This window comes from Ambystoma mexicanum, chromosome 8 (assembly GCF_040938575.1).
Source record: "Ambystoma mexicanum isolate Mex_15411 chromosome 8, UKY_AmexF1_1, whole genome shotgun sequence".
NCBI classification, from domain to species: Eukaryota; Metazoa; Chordata; class Amphibia; order Caudata; family Ambystomatidae; genus Ambystoma; species Ambystoma mexicanum.
In genome coordinates, this window is record NC_090929.1 from 661,335,644 (window position 1) to 661,354,969 (window position 19,326).

The following is a 19,326-nucleotide window of genomic DNA, read 5'->3' on the forward strand; positions in this document are numbered from 1 at the left end:
CCCATTTGCTTCCTGTAATTATGTGGACAGGGCAGCAGAGAGAACAGAAAAAAAAATGGATGTGCGTTTAACAGTTCACTTTCAGAATAGGCCTAATTCTGCAGTGGAGACACATTTTTATTAGTGGATTATGTTTCATTAGTCAGGTTAGTTGTCAGTAAGGTTAGTTATTATTTTCAAATGTGTCTCTCGCACCATAGGCATTTCAGGTGAAAAATAGTGTGCATTTTTGAATGTGCACGTGTACTTTTAACTGTAAAAATAGATTTGCATCTTATATGTTAAAATCGTTTTTGACTGAATGGCCTGTCTTTCCTTGTTAATCTGGTAACACATATAGCAATGCACCGCACCCTTGTGGTGGTGCTGCAAAAAAATTGCTACCTGTGCAGTAGTGCTGTACTCTGTGCTGTAACACGCCAAATATCCTTACATATACCCTCCTTTTGTTTTTAGAATCTGGCCACGATCCAAGCCAATTCCTAAAACAACTTGTTCTTTCTTTTTTTTTTTTAAATGTATGTGTATTGGGATATCTTTCTCTTCCTGACGCAGCTAGTAAAATCAGTAACATTTTCATTTTTACTGATAGCACAATCAACCATCCACCCATGATTAGCACCAGGATAGCCAAACCCACTATTGAGCGTTCCCCCCAGGTTCCCCAATTAAATCTTTCCACTTCTATTATGCCCAGATTACTAATTGTAATATTGTTTTTTCTCAAATTCATTTTTATAACATGTCTTTCTTTGTGATTCAATAAATATTCCACATCCGGATCTATTGGAAAAGTATCCCTTTGAAAAAAATCGATATTTTCCACTTGGCTTTCCCAAACATCATTTGTTACATGAAACAATGTTAATCCCCCAATTGACACAATTGCATCCTTTGGAACCTGTAAATAAAAAACATTATATTTTACCTGTTTAACCACGTATGTTCCATGGTTTAAATGTACTACCGTCATGTTCTTTAAACAGGTGCTGACCAACCATTTACCTCTGACCATCTTAGCCTGTGCCATTTCTTCACTCCCCATATTACTAATAATCACTTCACATCCCTCTGATATACTTGGGTCAGATTTCAAACCACAAATAGCATCTGTGGCATCAGGAACAAACGGTTTACCTGGACACATATAATTTTGTTCTTTAAATGTTACACATGTTTCCAGGTTTGGTATTAAATAAACTTCAGGTTCCCATGACTGAACTGCCACCACTTCTGGAGTCTTAATCTTAATGAATTTGTCCTCTTGCCAAAATCCCACGTTGTGTACCCACTTCGTTTGATAAATAAGTTCAGGGGCTACATATGGGATGCATAGCAAAAATCCGATCTCTAGTCTTTCCAAGTCCACATATAACGGCATTGCATTCCCCATTTCGAATGCAATTTTTACCTGTATTATGTCAATTTCCCTCCTGGTCAATCTTTCTATCATTTGACGAATGATATCCTGCGAAACAAAATACAAGGGAATATGTCCTTGAATCAGTTGTGAAACTGCAGTTTGAACTTCTCTCATATAATTCGTTAATAGTCTATCAACAGGACTCATTATGTTCAATATTTCATTTAAAGTTCTGTCATGCTTAAGTATTATTTTAGTCGCCCGTTGCATTACATCCGCTTGTTCATTTAGAATGATTGCAGTTTCATTTATGAATCTCACTTGTTCATCCAGTCCCCCTCTAATTCCATCTAATGTTTTTTGTATTATTTCTAGGTCAATACTCAGTTGTTGTGCTTTAGTACTCAGTGTTCCTACCGAAATAGAATTGGCTGTTGATATTGTGGTACCTATTATTGCTCCAATTATAGACATTACCATTGATATCGCGAGCATCACCGCACCTCTCTTTCCTCTCTTCTTCTTAATGTCTGCTGAATTCACAAATGTTTTTTCCAATTGCATTAATATATCTCTTATTGACTGCTTAGCGTCCTCTTTTCTTATTTCCAGCCACTCTTTAGTCTGTTCAATCTTAATTCCGGTATTGTTCAAGTGTTTTTCAATCAAAATCTCAGGATTTAACGGTATGTATATATTTTGGAAAATCATCCTTCTATCACTCATGATGAATCCTGGTGCCTCTTCCACCGCGATACCAGATGCTGGTCCAGGTTCAATGACAACCTGTGCTTCTGAATTCTTGAAGATCCCTCCAAATATCATCATCATCAACCAGATCATCGGTATCATCTTCAATGCTGATTGCTTTGCAGCCTTGGTCTTCACCCCTCTTTGGGGCTTTCCCGGAATCCGTCCTCGTGGTCTCCAGGACTCCATCGTCTCTCCCGTGGGCTCTGATCCCGGAACCTCCGACCAAATAATGTTAATTGTCTAAATCAAAATAGAAAATAACAAATTAAGTACATAGCGTAATACTAACTTCATCCTTTTGCCAAAAATAAAACATGCTTGGTAAAAATATTTCATTTTTTTTTTTTTTTTTTTTTTCCTGAAATTAAACACAAGTTAAAAGAAAACAAGCAGATATTCAATATTTAACACACTTTCTCTCTGCACACCAACCATGAGCTTCCATTATATGTGCATTTATTTATTTATTTATTTATTTATATTATATATTTTTACATATATTACAGTGTTTATGTACCATCATAACAATCAACTTTTTTTTTTTTTAACTTCTTTGTCACTGCCTCCTGATTACACACATTTATTTTCTCTTTTCTTTGTTCAAGGGACTTTATCTGTCTCTACATGCTCAAGCTGCCTGATCTCATGTCTGGGATGGCATGGTTTGATTTGATTTACATGGACAAACTGCTCTATTGCTGTTTCACCTTCATTTTTCAAAATTTTATACACTACAGGAGAGACCTTATCTATAATTCGAAATGGCCCCTGCCAGGCTGCTAGAAATTTAGAATTTTTCTGTTTACTTTTTCCAAAATGAAACTTGTACACCTGATCCCCTACACTGTATTCCTTTACTGATGTCTTTTTATCATAATATGACTTTGCACTGTCAGCAGCTCTTTCCAGATTTCTCTGCACAAAAGCAAATGCATGTTGCAAATGCCTCCTCAGTTCATCAATATATTCATGAACTGTGGATGTACTCACAAGGGTTTGCTCATGTGTTCTGTATAGTAGGTGTTGTGGTAACACCATTTTCCTACCTGTTAAGACCTCATGGGGGCTAACACCTGTTGCTTTGGCAGGAGTCGACCTGATTGCCATCAAAACCAATGGTAAACGCAAATCCCAGCTGGAACCTGCTTCTGCCACAAATTTCTTTAAAATATCCACAACAGACCTATTGCTTCTTTCAACTGTACCTGAAGACGCCGCCCGATATGCGATATGTAGTTTCCTTTTCACACCTAGTATTTGCCATACCTTACTCATTAGAGTACTTGTGAAATGACTTCCTCTGTCTGACTCAATTCTTTGTGGCAACCCAAACCTTGAGAACACATGGTTCACCAGCAATGTGGCTGCTGTTTGCGCACTACAATCTGGTGCAGGAATGCACTCAATCCACTTCGACATCAAACATACCACACTCAAAATATAACGGTGTCCCCTGCTCGACCTTTTTAAAGGACCTACATAGTCTATTTGCAAATCTGACCATGGGAGAGTTAGGCCCCTTTTCATCAATGGTGCTCTATGCATTGGTGAAGCAGGTTTAAATTGGGCGCATACTAGACATCCTCTAGTATATAATTCCACATCTTGGGACATATGAGGCCAGTAAGCATAATCTTTTAGTATTTCTAATGTTTTTTGTGAACCTCTATGGCCTGCAGTTATGGCATCATGTGCATGGTGTAGCATTAGTCCTCTGAATGAAAGGGGTACTACCCACTGTATTTGCCCTGTTATGGACTCTCTAATCATGAGTCCATCCTGTAATCTAATTCGTGTTTTGTTCTTTAATAACACCCTCAACTCTTCTTTTCCCATACAATCATTTTCTGTTAAAGGATTTTGTTCAGGATCTATCAAATGATTATAATAGATTCCCAAAATTTGATCATTCTTTTGTGCCTCAATCAAATCTTGGTCTGGCGTGTCATGACTCCACTGCACCACCGGTTGATCTACCTCCTTCGGTGCTTTGGAACGTGTGACTGCATCAATTTGTATTTCACCCATTAAATAATCAATAGGTAGCAATTCTCCCATCACAGCCCCAATCTTAGCCAGGTGGTCTGCCTTATCATTTCCCTCCTTATCCTCTCCTGGTGTTTTTAAATGCCCACGAATTTTTCTCCAGTATATCGTTAAATTATTTTCTGACACCAATTTGTCTATGGCTTGTATCATTTTTCCATGTTTAAGTGGCTTTTTGTTGTATGTAACCATGCCTCTTGCTTTCCAACCAGGCAAATACTCCACAAAGCTATTCCGTGCATAGTCAGAATCAGTCACCAGGACAATTTCACTGAACTTTTTATCAACTGCAGTAGCAATTGCTTTATAAATGGCTGCCAATTCCGCCACCTGACTGCTCCTATCTCCAATCCTCATCCCTATACTGGGAACGCCTTCACATTTCAACCAGACATTTCCTATTCCTGCCACTAATTGTTTATTACTGTAATTTTCAATGTGAAAAGCACAACCATCCACATATACAGTTGGCAAATCCTTGCATGTTTTTTCATCAAAAGCTTTGTGTGGTGATAGTTCAAATTCCTGTAAACTAGTTTCCACTTCCATTTCATTTGGTATTTGTTCAGCTGCACAGTCATGTAAGTCAGCTAACCCTTGAGCAATTAGGCTCTTTTTATTTTGTCCATCTCTCACTTCTACGGGAAAACCTTGTAATGCCAGCGTCCATGAAGTGATTCTGGATTGTGCTAGATTGCCTGATCTAATTCTTTTACTCTCTAAAAATTGCAAAGGTTGATGATTTGTTTCAATAATCACCTTTTCTCCCTGAACAATGGGGCGGAAATGTTGTAGCGCCCACACAGTGGTTAATAGGGCCTTTTCACATTCATTAAATTTCATTTCAACTTGGGAAAATGCCTTACTTGCATATGCAATGGTTTTGTGATTCAAATCGTGTTTTTGTGATAACACTGCTGACATACAATGTTCAGAAAAACCTATTTCTATAAAGAAATCCCTGTCCTTTATGGGGTATGCTAAACATGGTGCCTTTACAAGACATTCCTTTAATTTAGCCACTGCATCAGACTGCCCTCTTTCCCATTTCCAGGGAGTATTCAGTTTAAGCAGTTTAGTCAATGGTTGAGTGATTTCTGCATAATTTTCAATGAACTTTCTGTTATAGCCTGTCATCCCTAATAAACTTTTTACTCCTTTCACATTTTTAGGATCTTTTAATCTTTGTATGGCCTCTATTTTCTTCCTTTGTGGATTTAGCCCATGTTCAGTCACTTCATGCCCTAGAAAGTTCACTTTTTTCTTGCACCATTGTGCTTTTTGCAAAGATACTTTGGCGCCTGCTTTCTGCAATTGGCCAAGTACATGTCTTATTTCATCAAAATGGCTTTTCAGGCTTTCATTTTTTATCAGGACATCATCCACATAAATTATTGTTCCTCTTTCCGCTGCATCCGGCATGGCCTTTCTCAAAAATATGCCAAATTCACTCCCACTATTGATGTACCCAAATGGAGCTCTACGCCAGGCATATTGAGTCCTGTCAAATGTAAAGGAAAATAAGTGTTGTATCTCCTCTGCCAATGGCACGCACCAATATCCAGAGGTGAGATCTAATGTGGTAAATACATTTGAACCATGTATCTGAGCTAGGCCCTGATCAATGAATGGCAGTGGCCATCTAGATATTGGTACTCTTTTATTTAACTCTCTTAAGTCTGCACACAGCCGCCATTGACCATTTGGCTTTAACACACCTAAAATAGGCGTATTGGATGTGCTATGAATGGGCCTGATTATTCCCCGTGATTCCAAATTTTTAATAATCTCTGCCAATGATTCTAAACATGCCAGCGGTAGTCTATACTGGCGTACAAACACTGGATTTCTGCTACAACCTTCTGGTAGTGTGGCCACATGTAAATCAGTTAAACCACAATCATAAGCATCTTCTGCAAATACATCCTTAAATTCCATAAATATTTCCCTCAGGTCGTCCCTATCCTTATCGCTGTCACATGCATCCGCTAAGGAGATCTGCTCTTCTACCATTCTGGAAAATTCTGGAAACTCTTCTGGTAAAGGAATCTCAGCGCTTTCCTCTAACTGTGTGGCTGTGTCTTTTTGTAGAGCTGCCACTTTTAAATATTTTGGCATATCAGCTTCCACTTCAATGGGCTGATTTCCTGTTTCATTTTCATTTAAATTAAATATTATGCAATCCTCTTGATGGCAGCACACTGTCTCATTTGAATCATAAGGATACACAGAATGAATTTTAAATATTCCTTTGGGCTGAGAGTCCAGGTGTTCTGGCAACTCGCCCTTGGCATCTACATATTTTTCAGGAATATTCCCAATCACCATGTTATTTAAATCTGCCGTATAGTGTGATTTTTGTATAGCCATTCCTAATGGGGAGTTTTCCTCTAAATGAATATCCTGACAACCTTTATTATTTACCATGATTTTTATAGATCCCTCACCAATGTCTACCAATGGAATGTATTCATAATCCAGGCCTTGCTGTTTTATGGATTCATTCAGGCATACAAATGCATCAGAGCCTTTCATCTGCTGTCCATTTTTGCATTTCCGTGTTATTGCAAACTGTTTTGTAAATGCAGGAATAATAGTATTTTTCCTCATTTGTAATTCGACTGCATAAGGAACCAGTTGTGCACAATGATAAGCCCTTCTTTTGTCTTCAAATTCAGGTGCCGGACGACCTAGGCGTGACCATATTTTTTGATTAAGGAAATCTAACACCATACACATTCTGTGCATGATGTCATTGCCCATGTAAAATTCATTTTGTGCTCCACTCACTATCCATACATTATGGTAAATTATTTTCTGCCCAATGCTAATTTTAAGCATGCATCTGCCTGCAATTCGGTTTTCAAAATCTGGACTGTCCAACCCAGAAACATATTGGTTTTTAATCCTAAATTTCGGGATTTCCTCCCTTTCCATTATTTTTTGCAACAATTTCTCATTAATGAAACTCCTTTCATGTTCAAGCGCTAAAGTGGCTTTTATTGTTTTAAGATAATCATTTATACCAACATGAACCCATGGTTGCTCATCTTCCATGTGTATTTCTGCCAGAGTGGTAATGTGTTTTTCTGAATCTGTTTTAGGAGCAATATTCTGTTTGCATGTTTTCTCTTTTAAATAGAAACGTAATGTGTGCTCATCTATGGCAGTCTGCCAATCTTTCCTTGGGTCCAAGTATATTTGTACAGGTAGTTTTTCATTGTCGCTCTGCATTTTGTCTTGACACATTAATATAACAGTGACACTAGGTATGCAGCTATTCTGGAGATGTACCTCCACAGCATCATTTGTTTTGGCAACGGTGTGACATTCATTTATATTGCTGTTTTGTGATTTTAGTTTCTTAGGCCTCAATGGTTTTTTGGTTAAGGACCACAGCACTCCATTCACCCCATCTATGAGAGGAGACAATCTTTTCAGGCAATCTGTCCCCATCAGAAATGGAATTTCACAAATAGATGTGATCAATACCTCTTGTTTCATTCTGTGCTTTCCTATTTCTATGCCAACCTCAGTTACACCTATGATGGGCACCTCCTCCCCATTAAAGTTATGCACTGGGCCTTGATTTGCCTTCACTGTGCTCTGACTCTGTGGAAGCCTCCCTTCATTGATACTCTTTACCAGATCCGTGGACATAATTGTGGCCTGTGCGCCAGTGTCAATCATAGCAAAGGTGTGGCATTTTTCTTCTACAGTGATGGGTGCATAATATCTGTCCTCAACTTCCTCTAATACACATAAGAAATGTGAATTCTTACTGATTTCAGGGCTCACCTTTCTCAGGTCTTTTTCACTTTTGGCTAAGCACATTGGTAAATGAAAAGACATTTTTCCCTCCTTTTTACCCATTTCTGTGCGAGATATTTTATTCATTTCTCCATGTTCAGAGGTTTTTTGGAGTGTGGCCACTGTTCGCCCATCCATCTGGGTAACATCAGAGACCACATTACAATCCTCCAACTGAACATGTGTAACAACATCATTCAGCAATTTGTCATTTTTTAATTCTGTGCATTTGTGATCATTTAGTGTGATACCAGCCCTTTCAGCCTCTTCAAAAATATGTGGCTCAAAGAATTCTTCAGGTGATTGACTTGTACCCTCCTTGTGAGTATTTCCTTTTTCTGTCTGTGTTTGGTCATTGTTTAGCTTGCCCAGGGAAGGAGCTATAGCATCCCCACTTACTCCCTGTTCACTGGTATTCCCCATGCATGAGTCATTTTTCTTAAATCTGTCCCTTTGTTCTTTTGGAATTCCTAATGTTTCTTTTTCATTTGTGCAAATCTTTACTGTTTTATTTAGCTCTAAGTTAAACCGTACCTCTTTTTTAGAAGTATTTGCACTTTCTGTCACAATTTCATTTACTGGTACTTTCATTTTTAATCCATTAGGCATCTCAGAGTCGTTATGCAAAATTATATCAGAGCAATCTGTCATTTTGGCACTGCAGTTATCATGAGTACTTAGTCACTTTTCGGAAGCCCCCCGGTCATTGCCATGGCCATCATCCCCCTCTTTGGAAGGTTGTTTTTGCGCTGTATAGAGCTTTCCTATTTGCTCAGCTAACATTTTCACTTGGGCCTCAAGGCACTGGAACCTTTCCATCTCTCTAGGATCCTCTTTCTGTGGCCTAGGTCGATGTTGGTTGTTTTCCCCCTGATTGGATCTATTCTGATACCTCTCAGGTGATTGATGTCGGTTGGGATGGTTTCTGAACTCTTGATTCATTTGTGGAGGGGAGCGGGTTGCACCCATCCTTTGATTATAGTCCCCTGGTGGGGAATCATTGTACTGGCGTGGACTGTAGTTCACGTTTTGCCTCATGTCCTGTCTCTCAGATTGTGGGTACTGGCCCCTATGTTGATTTCCATTATCAGTAAATCGATCCACATATCGGGGCCTATCCTGATTACCATATATCATGGTGTTGGGATCAAACCTACTCTGTGTCCCCAATGACTGGTAGGGACCATCATTTCTTTGATCTTGATTTTGTCTCTGGTTATTGTTCATACCTGCCATATCAGGCCGATATCCTACCCGGGGTCTATCCCCTAAATACCTAGGGCTGATGTAGCTCTCTCTATTACTAGGATCATGTGTTTGGAACATTGGTACAGGAAATGGCGATCTTTGTTGATTACCCCTTTGTTCAGGTGTCACATTATTTTTACCTTGGCTTTGAGCAGACTCAAGGGACATTTTGGCTGACCTGATTTCCATTACTGTGGCTGAGGGTTCTTTAGATTTAGGCCTAGTATCTTTCATTTTATCACTTTCTCTACCCTGACAATAGAGTACCTCATATAGCTTTGTGCTTTGATGTACAATCCATTCAAGGGACTTGTCACGGTCAAATTCACGGACCAATTGGGATATGATGTCTTTCTGTAGCCCATAGAAGTATGCAGTTTTAAACTCATTGGAATTTGAGTCAAAAGATACATCAAAGCGAGAGAATGCTCTTTTTAAGTCTTGTAAAAATTGGCGAGGGGATGTATTAGGTCCAGCAGTAATTGTGTACGCGACTTTCTTTGCCTCCTGCAATGACTGAAAAGGAGAAAAATGACGCCTAATTTCTTTTTCAAACTCCAGCCATGTCATATTCTGCTGTTCATTTAATCCCCTTATGATGCTGGCCGTCGGGGCATCTAAAGTTAAATGAAAATATTGTCTGTACTGTTCCTTAGGTATCTGGAGTGCTTTAAAAATGTCATGCACCGCTTCTAAGTGATCTTCAATGCAGCATTCACCTCCCTTTTTAAATGGTTTGATCAGGGCTTTAATGGATTTCATTATTTTTATGGGGCTACTTGTTGCAATGCATGGAATTGCACTATTTTGTGATTCAATCCTATTTTCAGATGTATGATATTGGTGGCTGCCCCCAATGGGAGTATCAAATCCCCCAAGGGCGCTGCAACCAAGTTCAGTCACCGGCCCAGTCACTGGAGCACTAGCTCTTTGGGCAGAGCTAGAATTCACCTCCACTCCATTGAATGTGGTACCCTGCCGCCTCTCCTGGGACCTGGGAATGCACATTTGCTGTTCTAAGTCCTTACACTTTTTAAGGAGTCTGGTTGCTTCATTTTGCAAATAATTATTTTCACCACTCATTTTATTAATCACCTCCTGCATTTCGCACATTTGCATTTGGCATTCATTGAACTCTTTATTTCTCTTGTCTCTTTCTTGGATCATTTTAATCATTTCTTGTTCTGCACTCTGGAGATCACCTTCTTTTTCACAATGTTCTTTTTGTAAAATCTGCATTTCTGAAACAACCTCATCTTTATCCTGCCTAATGTGATCCACTAAGGCTTTTAAGTGTGCCAATTCTTGCTCACTATCTTCAAATTGTTTCTTGCTTTTGGATAACTGAGTATCAAAGTCTCTGCATTTTAATTGCATGTCTTTTTGGCATACATCCAATTCTGCTCTCAACATTTCCTGATTTTTATTTGCCCCCTCTAATTCAGTCTTTAACCTGTTAATTAGCTGAGTATCATTCTCTTGCATTCGCAGGGACTTGTTTAAAATAAACCATATTTTGCCGCATAGCCGTATTAAACCGTCTTTCTCTGCACTTTTATCGGCTGCATTCAATAATCTTGTAAGGCAGACCTGAATTATGCTGCCTTCTGCAAAAATATTATCTAGTTTTTCTTTCTGCATCTCACCCTGAATGCGGTTACTCCATTCTAACGTGCTATTCGAAGACCAATTCCCATGTGCAAATAACTTTGCCTCTAAATATTGCACTAGATCTGAGAATGTGGTTTCCCTTTGTGACATTCTGAAATTCGTTTTTAGTGGCACACTGCTATTATAAAATGGGTTCCCTTTAATGTGCAAATGGCAGTGTGAGACACGCTTGCCACGCCCAGTAGGTACTCTATGATCACTTTCCCGGCCTGCAACGCACCATAAATATGTTGGGTATTTTGTGGAGATTTGGGGCCTGACGGTATTTTATTACCGCCGAAAAATAACTTGGCAATAATCACTCCTCGTATTCAGATTGGGCCCTGTACAACAATAATACAGTGGACATGCATTATTTCAGCACCCAGACATGCATATTTGGTGTGCGTGGTTGGTATGCGTATTTGGTGGTATTTTGGTGAGCATTATTCCCTTGTTTTATTGGTGGCCCCAATGTCCAGAATCCCTTATCTTTGCTTAGATTTTTCGTGTAATCACTAGAGAGACCTCAGGCCTACATTTCAGGAATACCACATTTTCATTGTTAGTGATAGTGTGCCACCATGGGCAATCTCACTGACTTATTTACGACAGAGAGCTATATGTGGTAATTTCCACTACCTTATATACGGTAGGGAATTATGTCCAGAGAGTCTCTCTTCCCGTTGGCTCATGTACCTCCAACAAGCTATGCTACAATCACTCACAACTGTTCATACTGAATCTGATCATGCAAAATGACAATTGCACTGTTTAAAAATCTCCCCTCTTCAGCACTGTATTGGTAAATAGAAGACACACCACCCGTCTGCTTTCAAATATTTTTCTGTATTATAAAAGTTGCATTTAAACACGATCTCACTCTTTACAGAAATAACTAAAACAGCACAGTAACAGCTTTGTCTATGACACACTGCAAAGAGAGTGGCGGAGAACAGAACTCAAATTGCAACATTAGCATTTGATTAAGGCATGCACAGGAATCCTACACTGACTGCATATTCTCGCACACACTAAGCTCCCACACTTATGTAATTACCTTATCTGTTCAGTGAAGTTTTCTTTAGCTGTTCTCTTTCTGAGTGTGGCTCCCTTGAAGATTAACCCCAGTAAAAGGATCGCCTGCCTTCTCAAACCGGGGTCATTGCCTGGAATTCTCAGCTTTTGCAGATAGGAATGCTCCAACCAGGGAAAAGGTCTTCCTCCCAGCTCTGCCAAATCTTGACTGCCTTTCTCCTCCCTCAAACTTCCCCCAGCAAAAAGCCTGATCACTCCCTTTAGCATGATACTTGCTATGACGCTGCTCCAATCAGAATCAATCACGCCATCTCCTCCTTCTCTACACAATGGCTCATTTTTATAGTAATACTTTGTAACCAACTGATTTCCTGTTCTTTCGAGCCCATTTGCTTCCTGTAATTATGTGGACAGGGCAGCAGAGAGAACAGAAAAAAAAATGGATGTGCGTTTAACAGTTCACTTTCAGAATAGGCCTAATTCTGCAGTGGAGACACATTTTTATTAGTGGATTATGTTTCATTAGTCAGGTTAGTTGTCAGTAAGGTTAGTTATTATTTTCAAATGTGTCTCTCGCACCATAGGCATTTCAGGTGAAAAATAGTGTGCATTTTTGAATGTGCACGTGTACTTTTAACTGTAAAAATAGATTTGCATCTTATATGTTAAAATCGTTTTTGACTGAATGGCCTGTCTTTCCTTGTTAATCTGGTAACACATATAGCAATGCACCGCACCCTTGTGGTGGTGCTGCAAAAAAATTGCTACCTGTGCAGTAGTGCTGTACTCTGTGCTGTAACACGCCAAATATCCTTACAGGCCTGAGCAATTTTTGTCCCCTGCCGCCAGTGTTAAGGATGCGAGGGACACCCCGGCAACCCCACTGTTCCGTATCGAAGAAATTTGAACTAATGGTAGTGACTGAATACGGTCAAATCTACCATTCGTTCAAATTTTTTTGATCAATTTGGTAATACCACTAATAATACCACTAGTCTGCATGGTTAGCTTGGTGTTTTCTTCAATCCACATTAACTCCTTCCTCTTCCTCGTCTCGGTACTTGATGGTTTATGGGAGTTGGAATCCATAGGATTTTTCGGACTTTTAAAGTGATATCGTTTAGGATTTTTGTTTAGAACAAATTCGAGACAGGAGATTTTAGGTGTGTGTTTTGCGTATATGAGGTATGAGTGGTATTCTGCCTAGAAAGTTTTGTAGGAAGGGGTTTTGGGGTTTTACAATGGAAGGGATTTGTATAGTGACAACAAGCTTTCAAGAACCTAGGAATCCTGAAAGGAAGAATGCTGCATCTCTCCTGATGGGGTCACCACCTTCCCCCTGACAGCCGTCTCCTCACACATGATTCTCCCTCATAATACCACCCCCAGGGTCAGGAAGCGGCTGCTGTCCCGGGACCGTGTGGGAGGAAATCTTTGACTGAGAATTAGTGATGACCCCATAGGATTCATCACACATCTCTACACTGTACAGACTGATCCCAACACACTGCAGCAGCCCTATTCTTGTTAGCCCCGCCACCACCACATTAGTTGCTGCTGATATGATAGGCTATTTATAATTTGCTTAATACCCAGAGGTTTCTAAGCACGGACCCGTGGATCGAACCTGTGTTGCTCCGTGTTATCTTGCTTCCAAGGCGATTACATGGCTCCTGAGCTATCATCCTGAGACTGCTGAGCCACTTGGACTTCACTACATGACTCCCAACGTACTCAGCTCTATTAGCACATGGAGATTGTTATTGACCTCCTCTTCGCCAATCGTAATCTTCAGAGTGCCATCAGTAACTACTGGTATTGATTGCATTTGAACATTTTGTCTTCAAAGGTAAACCTGGAAACAACAATGCAATTTCCAGGCAAGAATATTTTCAAAAAGACACTTCCTCTCTGATTTTACCTTTTTTCACTACAAGGACCTATTTAACACACCAAAGAGAATGCTAAAACATGGGAAAATGCTTTCACTTTCTCATAGAGAAACTGTTTACTTTTACATGACACCTGCTCCATGCTCCTATGAAGCCCGCTTTTGAATAACCAAGTTTGCAATTAATCCTTGATATTTAAGTAATACAAAATAAAAACACATTTGATTTACTAAATCACTGTCTATTTACTTTGCTCACTATTAAAATAATATGTGTACTTCGCCACCAAAACATGTATTGCTATTACCATTATGTGCTAATAAAAGCCTTATAGACCTCGGGAGGGGGGCTTCACGCAGGTGGCCATTCTGCGATAAGAACCCCCTGCAGCAGCGTATAAGGCTGTATTACAGAACCACGCACCCCCATGCCAAAGCAGTGGGTCTCCCAGTGCCTCCGCGCAATCGGGTAATAGATCTTATGCTCTCCCCTTTGCATAAAACATACATCCAAGTTTCACCACCACAAGCGACATGGAATCAGACAGGTACACAGGTCTTTACACTCTTACCTCTGTTGCATCTAGATAGGATTGTGAATGTTAGCATGTGCCACACTTCGACAAAACTGAGAATTTTACCAAGTACCGCACTTGGATGGAGTAGTGAATTATAAGCAAGTATCACACCTATACATAATTGCAAGGACAGCAATGCCAACTAACCGATCCACTAACAATTTCACCCCTCTGCATACACCTCTCAAACTCTAACTAAACACAACCACAAGCGTACAACACAACAATCCGCACAAACTTCCCTACATTGCAACAACAAAACAAACTACACATAGACTTGCACAACAGCACACAGCATCTACCGACCGTAAAACACCCCAAGCCCAGCCAACGGACCCACCGGGCTGAGGCTGCCAACAGCACATCACTGCTCTGTTGCACTTTTTCAGCTTATTCCCACTAACGCACCCCCCCTTTCCTTTTTCAGAGCCGCCACAGCGCCAGGGGACCACTCCGGTGGTGATAGTACGCAGTACAAATATCGTTCAACATTAACAGTGTCATAACATGATATAAACACCCAATGGCCAAACACTTCACGGTGTATTATGAAAGCAATAGTAGAGCAAACAGTACATGTTCAGCACTGTGTAGCAACATGTGGTAATACCGAATAATGTGAGTTGTGCCCATACTCATTTTAAGGTTTTTGTAGAGTGCTGTCATTTCTGGTTGAGAGAGATGTTGCCTGGCGGGACATGACTCTTCTCGCCGGGCTAGCCCTCACGGCATATATTGCCTACGCAGACATTGATTTGCACATTTTTTTAAAGCAAATGGATAGCGATTCTTTTGGGTCCAGTTCAAACTTTGCAAACAGATGAAAAGTGAGGCGGTCCAATATTTTCCCTCATTTGTTAATGTGCTGTCTGGAGGCAGAGTAAGAGAAAGAAACCCCCATTTTATCCAGAGTGGATGTAGCCTTCATTTGCTAAAGGTAAATGTTTTATATAGCACCCTTCCAATAATTTTTGCCTTGTTGCGCAGGTTTTAAAAAAAAAAAGTAGGGCGTGTTGGTAGGATAGAAGGAAAGGCGGATGCTGAAAACTATGGTGTCAGAGTGCTCGATGGGTGCAAGTCGGAATCCCCGTTACCTGTGTGCCATTATGGAGTCTGTTCAGGGACAGGGGGGGATACGCTGGGGTGAGTAAACTGTACAGGTGGTCCAGGGGAGAAAAAAAAAAGCAATGGGTGCGGTGTGGCTGTTGATGGCAAATTATCTGTGTTGGTGTCGCTTTAGTACGCAAGACCTTATGCGTCATCTGATGGGGAATGAGTGGGGTGTAATTTTGCAATATTTTACTAGTGAGGTTTGAAGGGAGATGAAGGGATTAGGTCGGGCAATACAGCCCACTGGCCTCCAATGTACAACGTTTTTTGTATGGCAGACTGGCGCTGTGCCCCCGTACAATGTGTGGTACAGGGTTTGGGTAATTTCCTGTTATGCAAAATGTTATGGTTGCTGTTTTTCAAGTTCACTTATTTGAAGAGCCAAGTCTTGAGCGGTCTCCTGAATGTTAGGTGGTTCTCTTTCATTTGTAGATTCTTGGGTAGGAAGTTCCAGAGTTTGATAGCCAGTAGGGAGAATGAGGATCCTCCCTGTCGTTTCCTCATTAAACTGGGAACTTGGACTAGTGCACCGCTACTGGACCTTAGGGTCCTGGATGGTGTGTAGTGCTGGAATTTGCTAAGGAAGGAGGCTGAGCCCTTTCCATGATGAGCACTATTCGGAGTGTTTACAAATGTTTTTTTTATGGGTGTCCATTGGTTTGTAAGTTTTGCTAGGGTAACATGTTTGAACCTTTACATTTTATGAAATAATCTGGCTACTTTATTTTTTGAACTCTTTGTAGTGTACCCATGAGGTATTCTGGGAGTCTAACGCACACAGTGATATCACACCAAGGGTCCTGTAGGTAAAGGACAAATAAGTTATCGTGCATGTTAAAGTGAGAAGTTGGAAAAAACTATTTCGACAATGGCTCGAGTACGATGGTACTGTCCATTGATCCAAAGGGCGGATCTGAACTTATGTGGTCAGTGATCACTCATTTAGCCCTACTCTAGGCCTCTTGAAAGAAAAATCACCATTCCTTTGAATCATTCAACTGAACATTTTAATTATACATGGAGTTGATCTAATCTTAAAATGTTCTCTCACAATGGCAGTGTGGCAACCATTTATATTGTTTGTGTTAATAAAGTGTGTGCAATAAATAACTAGAGATAAGCACGTTGGTCTGAAAATAGTATCGTGCATAGACAAAAATAAAGACGATGCGCTTCTTTGTAATTCTAACTGTAACTGATCACTATGTAACTGATCACTAGGCATTAAGTACTCTAGTTGGGGCGCATTCTTGTAACCCTGAATCAAGCCTTCATCCATGTCCTTTCACAGCGTCTCTATACCCGAGGGCTGTAGTGCACTCCATACATTTAAATAAATAAATGTATAAAATAAATATAAATACCTTTAACATTACTCCTACATTTCCAGGAATGTATCCGAGCTCCCCATTAGCAGCAATTCCTTTCCTCGGTCTTCTAAATTTAATTACTTTAAGGTCTGCTGTTGTGTTTCGGAGCACAGTGTTATGATTGGGGAGCTCATATGTGCTGCCAAGTACCAGAGCAGTGTATGCAGTGTGAACATGGGTGTGCATGGAAGCTGCTTATGGTGGCGAGCGGTCAGGGTAAACCAGCAAAAGTCCTATAATGAATAAACACAGTTACTTTGATTTCTTTAGCTTGGAATCCCACATTCGTTCGTGATGGTCAGTTACCAACACAAGTTTCAAGACGAAGAGCAAACACGGGTGAAGGGTTCAATCAAGTAAGTGCTCTGTACTTTCTGTGAAATGTCATAAAACGCATGTGTGATGGTCTCGGGTCTCTCTTGCTCCTTGTGTTTCTGTCTAGAACGACTGTGAAGGTGGACCCATGAACACACGTAATATAGGCTATTAACCTGGTCAGTAACTGATGTAGAAATCTTTGAAGATTTCATGTAATCATTGATCTGCTTTGTATTTGAAGCACGGAGCCAACGTCTCGCCATCAAGCTTCTAGGGATTTCCATGCAGTGTTTTTGTTATGTCCTTTTAAGATTGGCTTCTCTTCTATTGGCACCACCTCTGATTTCTTTGTATGCAGGTGGTGCTGGTGAATGAATCTGGGATAAACAGCAGGTACATACTGCTAGCCTTTTTACTAATCGCTTGCAATGTTTAATTGCAGTTTTAATATGTTCTGTTACAACTAGATTGACATTTGGTTCTCTTGAAAACATGTCATGTGCCGGTGGATTCTTAGTTATTGCAGACAATGAATATGGTATGAGAATCTTCTCATGCTGTGCTCTGCACTTACAGCTGCACTGGCAACGATGCTGCAATGAGTGAATTCTAAGGAAACTAATCACTCATCTAACAAGCCTGATAAAAAAACATAAATGAGCAGTAGATAAAGGCCAATTAAGTCTACTAATTTTCTGAGCTATTGTAATACCACATGCCCTCATTTGGCTTATTCCTCGCCTTGGGCCGTAAGCACGCCCAGGAGCTACATTTCTTGTAATGTATAGTCATAGTTGTAACTAGCATGAAAACACAATTTTACTAGTTTAAAATGCAACAGAAATACAAAATATTTGTGACAAAATGTCATTCACCGTAAGTCCACCTTAAGAAAAGTGCCTTTCTTTGAGGTTGAGCCCAATTCTTCTTCTTAAAGTGGAATAACGCACCACTAAATAGAATCTGGATGAAATGTGTTAGGGACTGCAGAAATTCCAAGCAGAGAGCTTGTAACTTTACTGTTGCATAATCATTTATAAAAGTTGTTGACGACTAGCCTGAAGTTTTAATTGTCTAACCAGTAGCATGAGTCCTAAATGACATTGGGTAAATATTGCAGAAAAGAAGGATTGGAAACCTGTTTCTTTTTTAATGCATAAAACATATTTTAAAATGAGTCTCCATTATCAATATAATGAAAGAAACATAAACCAAAACAGTTACTGATTTCTCTCAGGTGGGACATTTAAAGGGGTCCCAAGACCTGTTACCAACCTGGAAATGGAATAAGCAGTTCAGCATGCTAATCACATTTCTGTTTGTTTTGGGAAATGGCATGGTAGCCATTTTAGAGGTTCAAAAAAACGACTGCTACTAGCCCCTTCTCTATTTCCTTGGGCATCTATAGTAGAGGGCAGCAAGGTGAGTGCAAGTCGATGAATCCGGTCGGGGCCGAGGGGGTGTGGGGAAGTGTGTAGATAAAGGTAGGAGTAAAAGTAAAGGCACCGTTGTGCAGCCCTGCCAATCAACCTCCCGGAGGGAGACCTCCAGAAACTACAAAAAAAGCATACTGAAGTTTATCTGCGGGGTGGGGGGAACGTGCATAGTGAAACGGATTATGCTTCGTGGCATAGGCACAGGGGTGTTGGGAGTCTCAGATGTATCTAGGTATTGCCGAGCCGCACAACTTTGCCATGCATTTACATGGGAGGTGACTGCTAACCAGTCCGCTGGAAGCAACTGGAGTAAGCATGGTGCTCTGTTCCATTAGCCTCCCTGCCACACATCACAGCGCCCCGAAACTTCTCAAACTCAGGCCGACTCACAGCCACTAAGAACACAGTTGCAAGCTGGAGAAAAGCAGCGCGCTGATGGGGTAGTACAGGCTCCCTTGGACCCCTAACCCCAGTTTGGAACAATCCGGACTTCACCCCCGGCACTCCCACACAAGACTTCGTGGGATGGAGGAAGGGGGGCCTAGTAAGTGTGTCAGACTTCCTGGTCAATGGGTCTCCTCTAACATTCGAAGAGTGCAAAATAAAATTCAAGATTTCGGAGGCAGAAAGATTCCACTACACACAATTAAGACACTGGCTATCACATAGCGACATAAGGGCTAAGGGAGGGAGCGCACCCTAACAACACCACCAC

At 40.5% G+C, this 19,326-nt stretch overlaps 1 protein-coding gene across 1 annotated transcript in view; it reads left to right on the top strand.

Annotated features, from left to right (window-relative positions):
* The window catches only part of DNAJC11 (DnaJ heat shock protein family (Hsp40) member C11), a 1,722,882-nt gene that overhangs the window by 1,261,161 nt on the left and 442,395 nt on the right, over window positions 1–19,326 (top strand). The window contains exon 9 of the mRNA XM_069610417.1: window positions 17,128–17,213. Within this exon, the coding sequence (XP_069466518.1) occupies window positions 17,128–17,213 (86 nt within the window). The remainder of the gene's footprint in view (window positions 1–17,127; window positions 17,214–19,326) is intronic.